Below are 17,013 nucleotides of genomic sequence, written 5' to 3'. Positions count from 1 at the left end.
CTCAATTCAGGGCATCCTCAGCCTAAAACAATCTTCAAGAGTACACCTTATATTAATATCCAAGCTAAAAGTTTACCCAGTTACTAAAATTCAGTATATAAATATGTGACAAATGATACATTATACAAACATGTTGATGGAAACACTGTCAATGATTAAACCATAAAAATATTTTGTCAGAGACTAAAACTTATTCTCTTACAAAATTTCTAATTAAAACGGTTCATTAAAAAAAATTTAGTGGAAAAACAGTGTGATAATGAAAAACAAGCATGCTCATTTCATCAGCGGCCTTGAAGATGTTTTTATGGATATTCATTTTAGTGCTAGAACAAATCAAGCTGCTTTTCTTTGAATTTTTTCCTGTTTTTGAATCAAGTAATCCTGGTAAGGGCCCCATCCACTGAAACCATACTCTAATTGGGGTCTTACTAGAGACTTATATGCCCTCTCCTTTACATCCTTACTACAACCGCTAAACACCCTCATAACCATGTGCAGAGATCTGTACCCTTTATTTACAATCTCATTTATGTGATTACCCCAATGAAGATCTCTCCTTATATTAACACCCAGATACTTACAATGATCCCCAAAAGGAACTTTCACCCCAACAACGCAGTAATTAAAACCGAGAGAACTTTTCCTATTTGTGAAACTCACAACCTGACTTAACCTCGTTTATCATCATACCATTGCCTACTGTCCATCTCAATATTATCGAGGTCATTTTGCAGTTGCTCACAATCTTGTAACTTATTTATTACTCTATACAGAATAACATCATCTGCAAAAAGCCTTACATCTGATTCCACTCCTTTACTCATATCATTTATACATATATAAGAAAACATAAAGGTCCAATTATACTGAAAATGAAAACCTACAACCTGTTTTCCAGTCATTGTCGGGTCAGGGATGGAATGAATGGACCAGATATAGGCTTTTAGTACAAATCTCACATGGAACGACCGGGATTTCAACCACGGAATCCAGCGGTGAGAGGCCGACGCGCTGCCGTCTGAGCCACGGAGGCTCTTCCAATTATACTGCCTTAAGGAATTCCCCTTTCTATTATGGGGTCAGGTAAAGCTTTGCCTACTCTAATTCTCTGAGATCTATTTTCTAGAAATATAGCCACCCATTCAGTCACTCTTTTGTCTAGTCCAATTGCACTCATTTTTGCCAGTAGTCTCCCATGATCCACCCTATCAAATGCTTTAGACAGGTCAATCGCGATACAGTCCATTTGACCTCCTGGATCCAAGATATGTTATATCTTGCTGGAATCCTACAAGATGAGCTTCAGTGGAATAACCTTTCCTAAAACCGAACTGCCTTCTATTGAACCAGTTATTAATTTTGCAAACATGTCTAATATAATCAGAAAGAATGCCTTCCCAAAGCTTACATGCAACACATGTCAAACTTACTGGCCAGTAATTTTCAGCTTTATGTCTATCACGCTTTCCTTTATACACAGGGGCTACTATAGCAACTCTCCATTCATCTTGTATAGCTCCTTCAACCAAACAAGAATCAAATAAGTACTTCAGATATTGTACTATATCCCAAACCATTAACTTTAGTATATCCCCAGAAATGTTATCAATTCCAGCTGCTTTTCTAGTTTTCAACTTTTGTATCTTATTGTAAATATCATTGTTATCATACGAAAATTTTACGGTAATACTTCTTTAGCATTAGTCACCTCCTCTATCAGGACATTAGCCTTGTCACCAACAATGTTTACATACTGCTGACTGAATACTTCTGCCTTTTGAAGATCCTCACTTACTCACTCTCCTTGTTCATTACCGGTAATTATTCCTGGAATGTCCTTCTTGGAACCTGTTTCTGCCTGAAGGTACCTATACATACCCTTTCATTTTTCACTGAAATTTGTATGACTGCCAATTATGCTTGCCATCATGTTATACTTAGCTGCCTTCTTTGCTAGATTCAATTTCCTAGTAAGTTCCTTCAATTTCTCCTTACTTCCACAGGCATTTTTAACCATTTCTTTCCAGTCTGCACCTCCTTCTTAGTCTTTATTTCTCAATTATAATAAGGTGGATCTTTTCGGAGGCCTAGTGATTTTTTGACTTTCATGCCTTTTATAGCCCTTTCCCTTTGTTTTAGTAATACCTTCATATTTTGAAGTGTTGTATAGTATGCACACCTTTTAGTGATACATGGAAACGCTGAATAGGTTGACCTCGGTTATCTTTGAGATTCGTACTGGCAACCTTTGAAACACAAACTAAGAATCGCTTATGCATCGCTGTGCGAAATCTGCCGTACACTTTACGTACTCGTGTACTGTTTTTTACACAGCGAAGCCAAACTATAGAATTCATGCTACGAACAAGATCCGCATCAAGAAATGTTATATAATGTGTGCATGACACAGCTGTTGCCTGAAGATAATAAAGGTTTAGAAAATTCATATTGTTCGATCATATAATTGATTCAATTATTTCATTTCCATTCAGTTCGCAGTATTACCGGAATCGGCAGTGCTACCTCCTTACTCTTCAACCCAGTACAAAAATATATGACTAAAAAGTGTGCAAATAATACTACTTAAATTTCCCCCTCTGATTAGAGTTAATAGAAGATGGCTGTCCAGTTGTACCAATAACCACCACCACTATCTTCTGACTGGACAAAAGCAGTAATTGCACCCTTCTATGACATAGCAAACAGAGGATTGCAACAACTACCGAGATATTTCACTGCTCAACATACCAGGCAGGTATACACAGACATATCCTCTAATGCCACCAAAACTACACAGTAGGAAGAACTAGAAAAAGGCTATTCACACAGCAACAATAATTTTAATGTATTTTATTTGTGCAATATAGAGTTGAAGGAACTCGTAGTTCGCTTTGTAATAAATTTGGTGGAACAACTCTATAGTTAACACATTCCACACATTACAGATTGTGAATCAGCGGGGAGTGATGCCCTTTCGTCCTTCCCTGACCAGAGCGCGGCTTTTTTCTTGGTTTATGGGAGTGCCGATAGGAGCGCTTTTACACGGTAACAACTGTTATGAAAATCTCGCGATGGAAACTAACATTTAAATGGCTATGGCTGTGTGTGGATGCTGTGAACTGAAATTTGTCATTTTACCCCTTTTAAGAACAATTTGGGGTATCTTTTGAACCTGTATGAACAGCACAATTTGGTGAGGCGAGAGAGAGAAATTGTGAGAAGCGTTACAAAGTTGAATGTTGTTCGAAAAGACAATTTACATGTGGAATCAGTCATAGGAGGTGTGAAGTGTACTACTTTGAATGTTAGTGGGAGGAAGAACTTTTTTTTTGAGAAGCCGAATCTTTGTATCAGGCAGGCTTTTTTCCCTATCTTATGGCGTCTCCTAAATCAGCCACAAAACCCCTCTTTTGCAGCAGGGAGCTAGGTGTAGGAGAGTAAACTATTGTTGTCTGACGTAGCTTCTGTCGTGAGGTGTGTATGTGGAACAGAACAAGCAAAAAATAGGAGTGGGAGTTGTAGTAGAAACTGATGAGAAAATTTGGGAGATCTATCACCGGGGAAAGAGAATTACAGGACAGTGGTGGAGTGGAACAAAAGAACTGGAAGAATTTCTTTGTTGTGCCTATTGAAATAAGAGAGAAAGTGTTGAATGTAATTAAAGAGTGGGTATTTCCTGGCTCAATTTATAATTTCTAATTGTTAAAAAACGTATGACTGTCGAGAGGATGAAAGATTTGTTCACCTCCATGTGAATCATTCTGATCAATGCATTGATTTCTGGAGGAGTGGATGTATTAACAGGCCAAACAGGCAGCAGATGGCATGTAGTGGGGTGATTGTGCACACCCAGAAGAGTGAGAATTGTTGGTGTCACGTCAAGCACAGGAGCTATACCACTCTGGCATTCGGAAGAAAAAACAAGGTACATTTTGTATGCTATCCTATGGAATTTCTCTCCAAGAGTGCTTTTCCCTTCCATGAGAGTCGTCTTCTAAGCAGCTGTAAAACTATCCTCCCCTGGATTAAGGTAGGTTTTAAATATTCCTTGTTACATTTCTTTTTACCTGCATGTATAGTATGCGCACTTTTTAGTGATAGATTTTTGTACTCATTGGATAAGTAAGAAGGGCTCCGTCAATACTGCCAACTGAATGGAAATGAAATCTGAATTGAATCGATAATATGATTGATCGATATGAATTTTATAAACCTTTATTATTTTAAGCAAAACAACTGTGTCACACACACAATATATAATATTATATGACATTTCCCGTTGCAAAACGTGTTCCTAGCATGAATTCTATAGTTTGGCTTTGCTGTGTAAACAACAACAGTACGAGTACTGAAAGTGTACGCCAGATGTCGCACAGCGATGATAAGCGATTCTTAGTTTGTATTTCAAAGGTTGCCAATACGAATCTCAAAGATAACCGAAGTCGACCACTTCAGCACTAGGGTGTAAATCTATCACTAAAAAGTGCGCAGATAGTATGTTCTTATTGGTATATACTTTTTCCTTGCCATGCTGACTGCATGTGACACAGCCATACAAGAAAGCCTCTCGATGGGAGCATGGGGCCACTGTTCTCATGACAGAGATTGGTCTGGGGGTATAGTGCGCATTGGTATCACCTAAATATCACTATAAAATTTGTCACAAATGGAACATAATAATTACTTTTACATATATCAAGTGAAAAATCCCTGGCAAATTAAGAAATATATGTTTTTTGGAGAATATTAATACGTACTTTACCACTTTACAAGTACATTTGGTGTTGCGCTCACAGTGACACACGTATGTCTTTTGTCTTACACTTTGAACAATTTCGTGTGTGATATCTGTGTTCACTGAAGTTCTTTGCTTCCGTTTCATTCTTCACCTGTCAATGACATCATTTCATGAATTGTATCGCGATATGCAATATTTAATAGGCGACAAAATGGTATGGCCAATGTACATAAGAAAAATTCAGTGGACTAGTGATTTATTGGTCCAGGGATCAAGCTACTTTCGTTCGAACAGAAATAAAAATATTTATTGGTCCAGGGATCATGCTATTTTTCTTTTGACCTCCATTTTGCTGTTTGTACTGGCCAAAGATAATGGGAATCTACAGACATAGCACTCCCATTCCACGGTGCTAGCCCTGGACCTGAAGAAAGTAACAAAAGACGGCACCAGTAGCGAATGGACAAAGATAATGAGAATCCACAGACATAGCCCTCCCATTCCACGGTGCTAGCCCTGGACCCGATGAAAGTAACAAAAGACGGCACCAGCAGCGTAGTACGACAAAAACCAGTCCTGTCTACAAGCCTTAAGTATGTTTTCATATTTCTCAAATAACGACGGTATTTCTTAATTTGCCAGGGATTTTTCACTTGATATGTGTAAAAGCAATTATTATGTTCCATTTGTGACAAATTTTATAGTGATATTTGGGTGATACCTTTGCGCATCATACCCTGGTCTGGATTTACAAATATAGGTTACAGCTAGTAAAATACCTTTCTTACTGCTGCATGGGCAGTATGCACCGCAGGCATAGAAAAAAACCTTTGAAGGGAGTAGAGCCCTAAGTACTCACGACAAAGATTGGCCTCAAAGTGTAAAAATAGGTTACAGCCACTACGAGCCTTTACTTGTGTTTTTATTCTGCGTGGGTTGGTAACAGAAGCTGTGAGTTTTGAATTCTAGGAATGAAGTCATGTTAGCCAATGGCAGTGTTAGAAGCAGGTTGGCCAATGGTGCATGAAATATTTGACTTTTTGGGGCAGGCAAGTAGGTCCCTGGCATTCATAACGAACACACCCCTTCTAAAATCATTTTAATGCAACATTTATATATATTTACTTGCAAGTTGTGTGTTATATGCTGGATTTAAAAACGTTCAACTGATTTACAGATTCAGTTTGCTCTGCCTTTTACAGCTATTTGGATGAAATGGCATGGAGAAAGGAAAAGAACAGAGATCTGGCTACAACTGTATGCAACAGAGGCCATGATAAACAGATCATGGTTTGGCACAAATGAAGATCTCTGGCACTTCGAGAATTCACTAGCCGAGCAGAGATATTACCACAAACTCTGCAAGTCACAATGTTACCAAGAACCGAATGAGAGCTGTATGTAAACTGTGTGTTCACTTTTGTGACATACCCTGCACTCAATGTGTAAAATGTGACAGATAGTTACCGAATTCTGCGTTAACTCATAACGTAACATAATGTAGATCAGTGCATCTTGTGCGCCATTATTCAACATAAATCTTTTACCAAACGAGTTAATCGACGGCTATCCTACCACTAACAGCACCGATATGTAATTTTAGGTTATAAATAGCATTACAAAGTTAAATTCAGCCAGTATCATAAGGATTAACAAGCCGCAGTTAATAAACGTCGAACAGCATTACTAAAGTCATTTTATTTGCAACACACTACTTCAATTTCGGAAGCTAAAAGCACAAATAGGTAAAATAAGTAACACTGGAAATTATATGGTAATACAAAACAATGCCCGTTTGCTTGTACCTAACAATCCATTTATGTATTATATTTAACTACAACAAAGCGCTAAAACGTTCATCATTCGCAAGCGCGTAAAAGTATATCAACAAAGTATGGCCTTCGCCTAAAGTTCACAGAACTCGAAGAAGAAAATGGAGGCGAACGCCACTCCGCTATGTGGAATATGATACTTTTAAGCTCAAAACTAAGATTGCCATGAAATAGGATAGAAATCGGTAATTAGTATTTAAAAATATGCTAAAACTATGCATTTCAGGCGAACAATTTCCTTATATGTACGCAGAAAGCAGTAAAACTTACGGGTACCATTTTTAGGTTAGGAACACTATAACAAAATCGGCCTTCTTGTTGAAAGTTAATAATACTCCACTTCGATCATTATATTTACCTGAAACTGCAGGGGCAGGTGAAGCTGGACCCATAGCCAGATCGGTGGAATCATTGTCACTCCGAGATCCTGCGGAGGACTGGTTGGAAGAGGGTGGCATCATGTCGGGTACATTGGGCCCTTCACCTTCACCGCTGCTGTCATTGCCAGAAGATAGTTGTGCTTGCACATCAGTCATAGTAACACTAGTTACAGAAACTACCAAGACTCTGTCACAAACAAGCGTTTAAACACCAAATGTCACAGTGTGTAATTCAGACAATGTATATATCACTCAATTAAGTGAGCAATTAACTTCGATCACAGATAGTCGTACAGGCCAAAATGAACCAAAAATCACTGTTTATTTCCACAATAGCGGTACACATCCAACCAAAAACGACGTCAACAGCACACTATTCTATTTCGCGCGTTTCTTCTTTTCCGGCCTGGCGCAAAGTGACGAATGAATGAGTTAGGAAGGGCGACCAACACAAGACTCATTTCCGACAAGAACTATTTATGCAGACGAGAACCTGTCGCTAGAGTTCAGCACTATAACTAGCACCTATATTTGATAACATTATAAATTACTTCTGAACACTGTGCTAACATTTCTGATTCAATTATAAATTGAGGGTACACTGTATTATATAAATGCGAATTATCGCAATTTACATCGTGTCATTAAGCATCACCAGGCAAAAATATCCCCACTGACGAGCCTCTCTGCCCTCGAAGTTGGCAGCTCTGTGATGGTACGAAAATGGCGATGTATGTGCTGGCGAATAATGAAATTTAAGATACATTGTACTTTTTTTAGGTACGAAATATGTAGCATTTCATACCACTAATACAATTTGTATTCTGTGCGAATCAACTTAAGTCCCTTTTTACGAGAAAGTTTGGTCGAATAATATTTCTTGTTTGTCTTTGTGCATGTTTAGGGTTAAGTTCTTGGTCAAATTGAATTTGCTCGTCACTTTCGATTATTATTTGTTCAGCTGATGGTTATTGAACTTAATAAGGAATTAAATTACTGAAGACGGTGAAAGGGCATTCGCGCTTGCTACACACACATTTTTATCACTGTCTTGTACAGAGTTGTGTTCGATTACTAAACGTCAATTTGTTTTTAATTCTTTAAAAGTATATGAATACTGATATTTAACAAATATTAAAATGCTCGTCTGTTATTAAATTATCATATTAAATTTTTGCTGTGTTATTTCTACTCTTCCTTGAATGTAATTTTAAAGTATTACTGCAGGTAGAACTCGGAAAACGCTCGTGAACAAAGGAAGTTCAAAGGGGATTTGGACTTCTAAGTCTTCAGTAGTTTGTATTATACATCTTCCGAGGTTTACGATAGAAAATCGTTTAATTCTAATATAAGATTTTTATTTTTCTCAGTCGTTAAGTTGGTTGAGTTTAAAAGTCGTCAGTTAATCATTTTTATTGTTTTCAAATTCCAAATACAAACGACCTGTGTCTTGTGCCCCAAGTCTCTAAAATGAAACAATGAAATTAACTGCTGTAAACTTACTCGCACTGAGGAATTTCACATTTGTTTGCTTATGAGATGTCAAATACTCCATGAGCTAGAAAAAAAGGTCTTGAGAATTTTGATTAGCCTATTGCATCTTGGTTTTTTGGGAAAGGAGTATATGTTGTTTGACCAACAAAGTACCATGTGTTTATGTGGGGAGGAAATAGTTTCATTCGTGTAAAACGGAAAAGCTAATTGATAATTTGTTCGGTGGCAACATGCATTTCCTTTATACTTCCACTGAACCTCTTTCGTGAACATCTGTTCTGTGTACTGCTTTGTTTTGGGGATATTGTCACGTTTACTGTAGGACCAGGACTCTTCCGCATGTAAGCAGTTGTTTTGCGATCTTACTAGTAGATATTCATAGACAGTTTAATAAACTTCCACCTTACAGGAATAGGAGAATCAATTTTTACACTAGATGTAAAATTCCCTAACTGAGCTGTGATATAGTAAGAAATACATTGCTACCAATAACTTCTTTAAAGTATTTTGTACCCTGTTTTGAGTACACAGAGCAGGAGATTTCTTTGTTCTATAGATACCTGATTGGTAGGAAGCACTAGCAATTAATACATGGAATCCTGAACTCAAGAGGAGGGCACAAAAAAGAGCCAACTGGACAGCAGCCCCAAACCAATCTACAGATTGAATATTTGAGGAGGAGGAGGAGAATCCTGTCACCAGTACCAGTTTTTAAGGTATAATAATAATAATAATAATAATAATAATAATAAATAATAATAATTGTATGGCTTCAGCTACCGTGTGCAAGCATTTTAATTTTTGCCATCTGGCTGCTTGCTCATCAATTTCAACATTCCATTTTTGTCTAGTCCTACTAAATGACAGAGTAAATCGCATCTCTCTTGGGCATCTATGGCTGTTTTAATGAATGTTATCGGGTAAACACCAAATATGTCACCAGAGATATTTTACGTGCCGACATCGTACGATATGGAGTATCGGATGGACTTTTTTCCTCCCTTCAAAAAATCCGACTACCTCTGCCGGGTTTGAACCCTGTTTCTTGGGATCCGAAGGCCAACACTTTACCACTGATTACTAACATAAATGGTACCAACAAGTACCACATTAGCGAGTCAGTTGGTCAAAATATTCATTACTCAAATACATTCATTATCATTTTCCAGCTCCAGTTTCCCGGGTGTGGTGTACAAGCACTCACTACTTCTTCTTGTCAATGTATAGTTTCTGTTCCTCTAAGTCCTCCCACTTGGCATTCCTCTTGCTGACCTCAGATTTATTTCACTGTGTCCATCCATCGATTCCTTGGCCTCCCGACTGGCTCCTCCCTTTTCACTTCTCTGTCAAAGTAATTTCTTGTCCATCTTCATAACATATACAAACCATTGTAGTCTGTGTTTTCCTAAAAGCTTGGTGACAGGTATTTTGATGCCAGCCTCCTTCCTGTTTGCTTCATTTCTAATCTTGTCTTTCCTGGTCTTTTGGTTCATTGTTCTGAACAATGAATTTCATTTTTGTTGACTGGATTTCTATTTGCTTTGTTATGTAGGCTACATATTTCAAGTCCATATATGCGAATTGGAATGAAACGCGTATAAAACATGGTCAGCTTTGCTTTGTGGGGTATTTTGTCATCCCAGAGTAGGTTTCTCACTTGGAAATAAAATTGAAAAGCTTTGTGAGTCCTATTAAGTATTTCTTGGTTTATTGTGTTATTTTTTGAAACTATACTTCCAAGGTATTTGAAGTTAGAAACTGATTGTTACAAAGTTCTCTCCAGGAAAATATTTGAATCTGTGCCTTTCCTGCTGATAGTCTTCTTTTGTACTTCTGCTTCATTTTCTCCCCAGATCAGAACATTATCTGCAAATATTAGAGTGTTAGACCTCGTAATGTTCTTTGATAGATTTTATGATCTGATCCATGACAATGATGAACAGGAGTGGTGATGAGGCACTTGTGTGCTAGACTTCTCTCTTGGTTTCAAACTAATCTGATCTTCCATCTCCTACTTGGACACAGTTTAAGCACTTTTGATAGAGCATCTTTACTTTGTCAGTCAAGAAGTTTGGCACACCTACAGTGTACCTCCTAGGCATTTCCAGATTCTCTCTCTAGGCCTACTGTCATAGGCCTTCTCGATATCCATAAAAACCATCACTAAGTTCTTATCATATTCCCAGTACTTCTCTGTTAGCATTCTGATGGCAAATATCAGGTGTCTAGTGCTTTGGTTCTTCCTGAACACATTGTTGCTCCTCCTCCAATAACGGTTCAACTATGTTCCTGATTCTTCTTTCAGTTATCTTTTCCAGAAGTTTATGTAGAAAGTAGAGTGATGCCCTTATAATTTCCTCATATCTTCCCGTTTCCCTTTTAATACAGGGGTTAATGATACCTGTTCTGTTTCCAGATGACAGAACATACATACAGCCATTGTATGCCATGTACTCCACCTACCTTTATCATGTCGTCATTAAACCCTGAAGACTTACCATTTCTCATGTTCTTCAGCTCAGACTCCACTTCTAGCCATGTTAGCTTGTGTTGTGCTCCATTACTCACACTTAAACTGCAGCCTTCAGTAATATCATTTTGAAGACTTTCTCCATTTAATAAAATATTGAAGTAGTTCTTCATTTCTTCCCTGATGCCTTGATCTATCTTCACCAGCTTCCCATCATCTGTTTCCAGTGCAAGGTTATTGCCAAGATCACTTCTTCTGTTCTTGACTACTTTATGAATCAACATCCTATTACTTTCACAGTCTTCTGTCAACCTGGTAGTGAACTCGTCCAAAAACACTTTTCCTTTTCTTCTTTAATCGGTCGCTTGACAAATAGTTTCTTGTTCCAGTACTCCTGTGCTAGGTACTGAATTTCATCTTCTTGGACCGAGCTCGATAGCTGCAGTTGCTTAATTGCGGCCAGTATCCAGTATTCGGGAGATAGTAGGTTCAAACCCCACTATCGGCAGCCCTGAAAATGGTTTTCCGTGGTTTCCCATTTTCACACCAGGCAAATGCTGGGGCTGTACCTTAATTAAGGCCACGGCCGCTTCCTTCCCACTCCTAGCCATTTCCTGTCCTATCGTCGCCGTAAGACCTATCTGTGTCGGTGCGACGTAAAGCAACTAGCACTCATCTTCTTGGTGGACGGGTTTCCATTTTTTGTTATCTACATTTGCTACATTTCTTTCTTTCATAGCAGTTTTCTTCCTCTCATTCCACCATTTTGTTTCTTTCTCCCTGCATATTGCACGTGGCTTTCCCTATAGTGATTCAGCTTCTGAAACCAGGGTGTTCTTGAATGACAGCAACTTTTCTTCTATTCCTTTTTTCATTCTTTGGTAATTTGACTGAGATCTTTCTTTTGTATTCCTTTTTCCCATCTCCTAGCAATCAGGTCTGTATCTTCGGCATTTCCTTGCACTTGACATTCTGCAGTGGACGTTTCCAATGTGCACGATGAAAAGCCGGTGGTCACCATCAAGACTTTCACTAGGAATAACTGTAACATCAGTGATGAGCTGGCTATCACATCTATAAGTTACTATATAGCAACCGGGAAAGTTGGCGGCGTGCAATGGTGAGCTTGCATCTGGGAGGGAGTGGGTTCGAACCCCACTGTCGGCAGCTCTGAAGATGGTTTTCCATGGTTTCCCATTTTCACACCAGGGAAATGCTGGGGCTGTACCTTAATTAAGGCCATGACCGCTTCCTTCCCAATCCTAGGTATTCCCTATCCCATTGTCACCATAAGACCTATCTATGTTGGTGCAACGTAAAGCAGATTCTAAAAAAAAAAACTACTTTATAGCAGAGGTGTTCATGCTGGACATTTCGTCCCGCAGGCACATAGCACCATAAGCGGGCGGGCAGGGGTAGGCGAGGAGTGTATGCTAATCAGCCACACGAACATGGTTACGTCGCAGGTTGTTAAGGTTGGGCAAAGTTCTCCTAGTCACTCTCGATCACTGTGGCGTCACCTGAGTTTGGAATGGAGGCAGAAATTCATGAAAGAAAGAGGGCAGAAATCCTTCTCATTTTCAATTTACATTGCAAGAAATAAGTTATTTATGTTCATTGCAATTTTGTATTTTGACCGGATGCAATAAAGAGTTAGACCTACAACCTTAAATATGTTTGTACTGTACGTAATGAATTATAATACTCACTGTTAATTTTTGTAAGATGTGCTTCAGAAACATTTCCAATATAATACAGAATTGAGATGGATAAGCTGTGGCTTGTGGTTGTTTGGGTTTAAATTATCTGATAAACTTAACAACAAACCAATCATGCTTACCAGGAATAACATCAGTTAGGTTATTTATTTGAAGACATTATTGTATATCCATTTGGTAGACACATGTACATTATTGTAATTTAATTTCTGGGGTTACTGGAAATTGAATCTAGCGAAGGAGTCAGCTAAAGATAACATGATGACAAGCATAATTGGCAAGAAGGACTTCCAGGAATCGTTAATGGACAAGGGGAGTGTGTATGCGAGGATCTACAGAAGGCAGAAGTATTCAGTCAGCAGTATGTAAAGATTGTTGGTTACAAGGATGGTTTCCAGATAGAAGGGGTGACCAATACTAACGAGGTAAATACTAAAACATTTACAATAAGATACAAAAGTTGAAAATTAGAAAAGAAGCTGGAATTGATAAGATTTCTGGGGATATGCTACTGAATGCATGGTGTAAGAAGTTTGATGATTATGGAATGAAATTGAACCCATCATAATCAGTAGCATTGAAAATCAGGAGACAAAATACAGAATGCAACATAAAAATACAGGACCACCAAGTTGAAGTAGTACACCAATTCAGATATTTAGGAAGCGTAATGGGTAGTAATAATAGAGCTGGGATAGAAATAACAACAGAGTAACCAAAGGCTCGAAATTTTACAGTATCGTTAGACACCTACTATGGGATGAGAAGGTCCCACAAAGAACAAAATTGATCCTGTACAAGTCATATTTCATTCCCATCCTTACATATTCTCTGGAAACCTGCACACTAACATCAAAGGATTGTAGGAGGATTCAAGCCTGTGAAATGAAATTTCTTAGAACTGCCCTCCAAAAGACAACTTTATCATGTGAAAAATGATGAGATCTGATCTAACCTAGGTCTGAATGAATCTATGGAGGAAAGACTTAGGTCGTCTAGACATAAATGGTTTGGGCATGTTAAATGAATGAATAGCACAAGGTTACCGTGTACTTATTTGGAAAAGAGAATAACATGTAGAAGACCAGCTGGAAGACCAAGAAGAAGATGAATGGACCAACTGAAGGAAGACGTGGAGAGAAGAGGATGGAATTGGGAATCTGTCATGGACAACAAAATCTTTTTGAATAGGCAGCTTTGGAAGACACTCGTTTTCAAACACCCTGGGCAGCTCGCTGGAAGGGCAAATCGATGATGATGATGATGCTAAAGAAAAAAGAGTTGGGATATAGTACCATATGTGAAGTAATGATTTGATTAGTGTTTTCATGAAAAGTGGAAAGTACATCAGATCCAACCGCGTCCTCCACCCACCTTGAGATGCGACGTGTGTGGCCACATGTTTCATGTGAAAATTGGCTTGATCAGTCATCAGCAACATCTCCACAGAGCCAACAGACTTTTAAGAAGAATTGCAGGAGAAAAACGTATTCTCGGAAACGAGTAGCAGCGGCCACTGCTGACTGTTTGCATGAAGGAACTATACCAAATGAATGGAGAGTTACTATAGTAGCCCCTGTGTACAAAGGAAAGGCTGATAAACAAAAAACCGAAAATTAGAGGTCAGTCAGTTTGATATGTGTTAGGCCTACATGTAAGCTTTGGGAAAGCATTATATCTGGTTATATTAGACATGTTTGCAAAATTAATAACTGATCATAGGTTATGAATTTCATTATGGTCCGTATTGACAATTGGTCACTCACTATCAAAAGGTAGAAAAGGGTCCATCTATTCAGTACCATTAACTTCTGTCGTGTCATATAATTGCGACTAGTGTCGACCCCATATACACTGGGTCATCTTAAGCCACTATCCAATTGGAAAAATACTATATTTGCTCACATACAACACATAATAAATTAAACAATCTGGTGTATCACAATTTACAATCCAAATTTTAAAATATCGAAGTCTGAACAACACATCCAAAATTGAAATCAAATAACACTTCAAAACTGCTGCTGTTGATGCTGAACTATGTCGTTGCTCGTACTGCAAGCAAACGTTCCTGAGTTGATCGGGGAGTTGGCATTCCCCATCTGCATAGACGAGCCACTTGGTTTATAAATTATGTTTTGTACAGTAGTATTATGAGTGATGGTTTGTCGAAGGGGAACATTCATAACTTGAATAGACATTCCTTTTTGTCAGATGTAGTGATCTATTGTTTAATTTTGTTTTGAAGTGAATGTCTCTTATGTTCTCCGTAAATTATGTGCATTTGGTACGGCCCCCAACACCTCACTTCAAAACAAAATTAAACAATAGATCACTACATCTGACGAAAAGGAATACCTATTCAAGTTATGAATGTTCCCCTTCAACAAACCATCACCCGTATTGTACAAAACATAATTTATAAACCAAGTGGCTCGTCTATGCAGATGGGGAATGCCAACTCCCAGATCAACTCAGGAACATTTGCTTGCTGTAGGAGCTACGACATAGTTCGGCACCAACAGCAGCAGTTTTGAAGTGTCATTTGATTTCAATTTTGGATGTGTTGTTCAGACTTCATCAGTATTTTAAAATTTTGATTGTAAATTGTGATATACTAGATTGTTTAATTTATTATGTGTTGTATGTGAGCATATATTTCTCCAGTTGGATCGTAGCTGAAGATGACCCAGTATATATGGGGTCGAAACTAGTCCCAATTATATAAGACACTATGCAAGTTAATGGTATTGAATAGGTGGACCCTTCTCTACCCTTAATTAATAACTGGTTCAGTAGAAAGGAATGGTTATTCCACTGACGCTCAACTTGTAGGATTCCAGCAGGATATAGCAGACATCCTAGATTCGGGAGGTCAGGTGGACTGTCCCGATTGATATACCTAACAAAAGAGAGTATAAATGATCCACCTTATATCAATACTAATTGTGTTGTTAATACAAAATCACAACATTTTTATTAGGGACTGGTTTTGATGTCTTTGGACAAAACCGGTCCCTAATAAAAAGGATTTTGTATTAACAACACAATTTGTATTGATATAAGGTGGATCATTTATACTCTCTTTTGTTATGTGTTAATCTCCTTTCAATACGGACCAAATATGAAGTTTTTAACATTAGATATACCTAAGGCATTTGACAGGGTAGATCATGGGTGACTACTGGCAAAAATGAGTGAATTGGACTAGAGAAAAAAAAGGTGGCTATATTTCTAGAAAATTGAACTCAGAGATTTAGAGTAGGTGAAGCATTATCTGATCCTGTAATCATTAAGAGGGGAATTCCTCAAGGCAGTATTATTGGATCATTATGATTTATTATATATATATATATAAATAATATGAGCAAAGAACTGTAATCAGAGGTAAAGCTTTTTGCAGTTAATGTTATACTGTATAGAGTAATAAATACGTTACAAGATTGTGAGCAACTGCAAAACGATCTCAACAATGTTGTGAGATGGACTACAGGCAATGGTATGATGATATCATCATTGTACAGTTCCAGTTTCCTGGGTACTGTTAATGAGCCTCTTCCACTTCTTCCTGTCCATATGCAACTTTTCATGGAGAACATCATCCACTGTCCATCTTGTGGTAACTAGATCAACGTTGATCATGTCCATCCTTCAGGTTTTAGGTCATCCTGCAAGTCTTTTCCCCTCCACCTGAATTTCCAAATTCAGACTGGCTGTTCTTGTAGGCTCCACCCTCATCACATACCTGTACCACTGTAGTCTAGATGTGCCAATTCAGTCTAGTAGGGATGTCTTTATTCCGGCTTCTTTCCTCACCTCCTCATTTCTTGTCCATCTTGGTCTTCTGGATGGTGGATCTAAGAAATTTTCTTCTCTGATGCTTCAGTCTTGATGAATCTCTTTTTGTGCGGGTGCACGCTTCAATACCATAGGTCAATACTGGTATGAAATAGCTGTTAAACATCATCAGTTTGGCCGGTTTTGGAATAGTCATCCCATAAATGTGTTCTTACTTGTTGGTAGAATTCTGATCCCTTTTGCACTCTGTTTGTAATTTCCTTTCTGACCAAATTATCACTGGAAGTGTATTCCAAGGTAAGGAAAACTATCCACACACTCTAGCTGGTGGTCTCCTAGTTTTACACTTGCTGGATGCCCTTCTCTGTTGACTGCCATCACCACTGTCTTGGTCTCGTTGATATTGAGGTTATATTCCTGGAACTGGGATTTCCATATGTTGAGCCTGGCCTGTACTTTCTCTTCTGTTTCACCCCAAATCATGATATCATCAGCAAAGGCTACTGCATTCAGTTCATCTAACATTTCCTTGACGTTTTTCATTATATTGTCCGTAACAGTGATGAACAGTGGTGGGGAC

General features: G+C 38.2%; 2 protein-coding genes across 7 annotated transcripts in view; one reads left to right on the top strand and one right to left on the bottom strand.

The window, feature by feature from the left end:
- The window catches only part of LOC136857021 (chromodomain-helicase-DNA-binding protein Mi-2 homolog), a 195,454-nt gene extending 188,090 nt beyond the window's left edge, over positions 1-7,364 (bottom strand). For both annotated transcript variants that reach the window (XM_067135367.2, XM_067135366.2), the window contains exon 1: positions 6,932-7,364. In XM_067135367.2, coding sequence (XP_066991468.2) covers positions 6,932-7,109 — 178 coding nt within the window. In that variant the 5' untranslated portion in view covers positions 7,110-7,364. The remainder of the gene's footprint in view (positions 1-6,931) is intronic.
- Positions 7,365-7,688: 324 nt separating this feature from the next.
- The window catches only part of LOC136867948 (protein MEMO1), a 117,507-nt gene continuing 108,182 nt past the window's right edge, over positions 7,689-17,013 (top strand). For 4 of the 5 annotated variants that reach the window (XM_067144744.2, XM_067144743.2, XM_068225037.1 and 1 more), the window contains exon 1: positions 9,002-9,163. The gene's annotated coding sequence lies outside the window, so the exon portion shown is untranslated. Of the gene's footprint in view, positions 7,734-9,001; positions 9,164-17,013 lie in introns of those variants that run through there. The other variant, XM_068225036.1, reaches the window with a different exon arrangement.

The sequence above is a fragment of the Anabrus simplex genome, chromosome 1 (assembly GCF_040414725.1).
Source record: "Anabrus simplex isolate iqAnaSimp1 chromosome 1, ASM4041472v1, whole genome shotgun sequence".
Taxonomy (NCBI): domain Eukaryota; kingdom Metazoa; phylum Arthropoda; class Insecta; order Orthoptera; family Tettigoniidae; genus Anabrus; species Anabrus simplex.
Note: the sequence above shows the minus strand (reverse complement) of the source record. Positions and strands in the feature narration are given on the sequence as shown.